Raw genomic sequence first — 2500 nt, 5'->3', positions numbered from 1 at the left:
AGAACGTGCACGGGAAGGAGATCGACCTCCTGAGGACCACGGTGAAGGTGCCGGGGAAGAGGCCGCCACGGGCCGTGTCCACCTGCGCCGCAGCACCGAGCCCCAAGACCAACGGCCTGGCCAAGGACATGAGCTCCATGCAGCTGGGACAGACGCCAGGTGAGACCACACACACACTCCACAGTGTTTACTCCACGCCAAACATGGCGTCTTCATCGACTGCAGCTGAACTTTCAACTCTCAACTGATGTGAGACTCTGGCAGGACTTGCTTACACAGTCCCAGACAGCAGGCTGAGAGAGGACAATAGAGCGTCTCACATTTATGTCAGTATCATATAGAGAGCCAAAGTTGAACGTCACTTCCTGCTTCAGCACTGTACCAGAGATTTTCATCCGCCATTTATTTTCCCATAGACATTTCCTAAAATGCTTATAAAAATAGTTTTACTTGTTCAAACCAAATGGGTCAGATATATTTAGAAACAGGAGAGATCGCATAAGATCTCACTCATACCAAAACGTAAAAAAAATGCGGGTTTAAAGAAAATATTTTTTTGTTGTTGTTTTGGTGAGTGAAATGTTCTATAGTCTCTCCCGATTCTAAATATAGCTGAACCGTTTGGTTTGACCAAGTAAAACTATTTTTATAAGCATTTTACGAAATGTCTATGGGAAAATAAATTGCACAAGAAAATCTCTGGTACAGTGCTGAAGCAGGAAGTGACGTTCACTTTGCCTCTCTATAATATATACGGTAATAAGGATATGAGCCGCTGCGTGGCAGAAAATAAGTGATTTACAGGACATAATGCACGCTGCAAGCTTAGCAGAACATAGAATTAGAATTAGAACATAAATCTAATGTAATAAAAGTAATGTATTACACATTACACATTACTTTCAAAAAAGTAATGCCTTACTTTACTTGATTACTCCCTGGAGAAAGTAATTCATTACACTACTCGTTACATTACTTTTGCGTTACTCCGTAACATCACCTGAGATGCATTGTCACATAATTTGCCAGTTAACAATACAACATTAAACCTTACATATGCCCATATATTAGCACAAATCGCTATCGTAATAAGGTAGGTTGCAAAACTTTTCCTGTCTGATGATGGCTGTCTGTTCCCTGCCATCTGTATTTTGCTCAATATGTTTCTGAAAAATGGCGATTTCATTCTACTGTTGAAACTGGCAACATTTCCTCTACCATGTACGAGGCAACAAGCCTGTCCATCTCTGATTTGATGTTACCTGGTGAAAAGCAAGCTTTTGCTGCTTGCTTGGGGTCGAGGTGGGCGACTCAGCTTGGCTCTGCGGGTCTCTCGCAACCAGCTATGTGTTAGCATGTTTCCTCTGCAGATGCTTTGAGAGGTCCTTCCACCCAACAAATTCGAATGAATTAATGTGCGTATCTCCACCCCTCAAAAGTTGTTGTAGAAGACGGCAAGGCTGGTGCTACTGCACGTTTTCTGGCAGATTGCAACTCAATTATTAGGGAGCATACCGCACTGCGCCCACTTCACTAGAACACGTTATATTTGCGAGGGGTATTTACATCGCTGTATGTGGGTTTCTCTTATGGTTTACATTTCATTTCATTTTATTTTGTCCAATATTCAAATATTCCAGAATTGCATGTTGTGTTATAATAAATATTATTTCTATCTAACACTCTTTAGCCTGATTTAATTGTAAAACAGAGTGTAGAAAGTTATGCAAAGCTTTCTGGAAAATTTAACTTGTGGAAGAGGGAAGTGGATGGAGTTCCCAGCATTATTTTGTCAATCTTTGTCAATTGTTTCTCAATGTGTTTTGGAGGTTAAAATTATTTCTTGTTCTATATGCATGATGTTAGTTATCTGCAAAGTTATGTGTCACTAATAGTGCTGTTCTGCATGCTAATACAAAGTTGAAATGTTGGCACCATGGGTGATTCTGTTGTGCAGTTAAGTGACCCGTCTGATGGGGCACAGGATCTGCTATTAAAACGGAGATCTTTTCTCTCTATACTTATCTTGCTAGTAAGCAAGTAACGAGTTAAGTGTTCGATTAGTAACTGTAATGTGATTACCGAACTTAGGGACAGTAGTGCCTTACACTACTCGTTACCGACAAAAGTAATGTGATTACAGTAACGCGTTACAAAGTAACTAACCCCAACACTGGTTGGAAATAAGGTCCAGGTTGTAGAAAACTGGAATTCTCCTTTAAGGCAGGGTAGAAGTACTGGTACTACAGGTAGAAGTACTGGTACTACAGGTACTAGTAGCAGTAACACCGGTAGCTGTAGTAGTAGATGTAGTCTCAGTGGTAGAAGGAGGAGTAGTAGGACTTGATTTATTCCACTAGTATAAATTGTTCCACCACTGGCCATGTGTGTGCCTTTACCATGATTTATCATGATTACGGTAGCTTATGTTTTGTCCACGATCAATGAAGTTTACGTCATCAAATAAAAATAATAATCAAAGAATATTGCAAATTAAATG

At 40.4% G+C, this 2500-nt stretch overlaps 1 protein-coding gene across 2 annotated transcripts in view; it reads left to right on the top strand.

Annotated features, from left to right (window-relative positions):
* Positions 1–2500, top strand: part of agap1 (ArfGAP with GTPase domain, ankyrin repeat and PH domain 1) — a gene marked incomplete at its 5' end in the record, with an annotated part of 348600 nt that overhangs the window by 277362 nt on the left and 68738 nt on the right. For both annotated transcript variants that reach the window (XM_083634203.1, XM_083634202.1), the window contains one exon: positions 1–159. This exon is cut by the window's left edge and continues 10 nt beyond it. In XM_083634203.1, the coding sequence (XP_083490329.1) occupies positions 1–159 (159 nt within the window). The remainder of the gene's footprint in view (positions 160–2500) is intronic.

Source organism: Poromitra crassiceps (assembly GCF_964638095.1).
Source record: "Poromitra crassiceps genome assembly, chromosome: 3".
Classification (NCBI taxonomy): domain Eukaryota; kingdom Metazoa; phylum Chordata; class Actinopteri; order Beryciformes; family Melamphaidae; genus Poromitra; species Poromitra crassiceps.
Note: the sequence above shows the minus strand (reverse complement) of the source record. Positions and strands in the feature narration are given on the sequence as shown.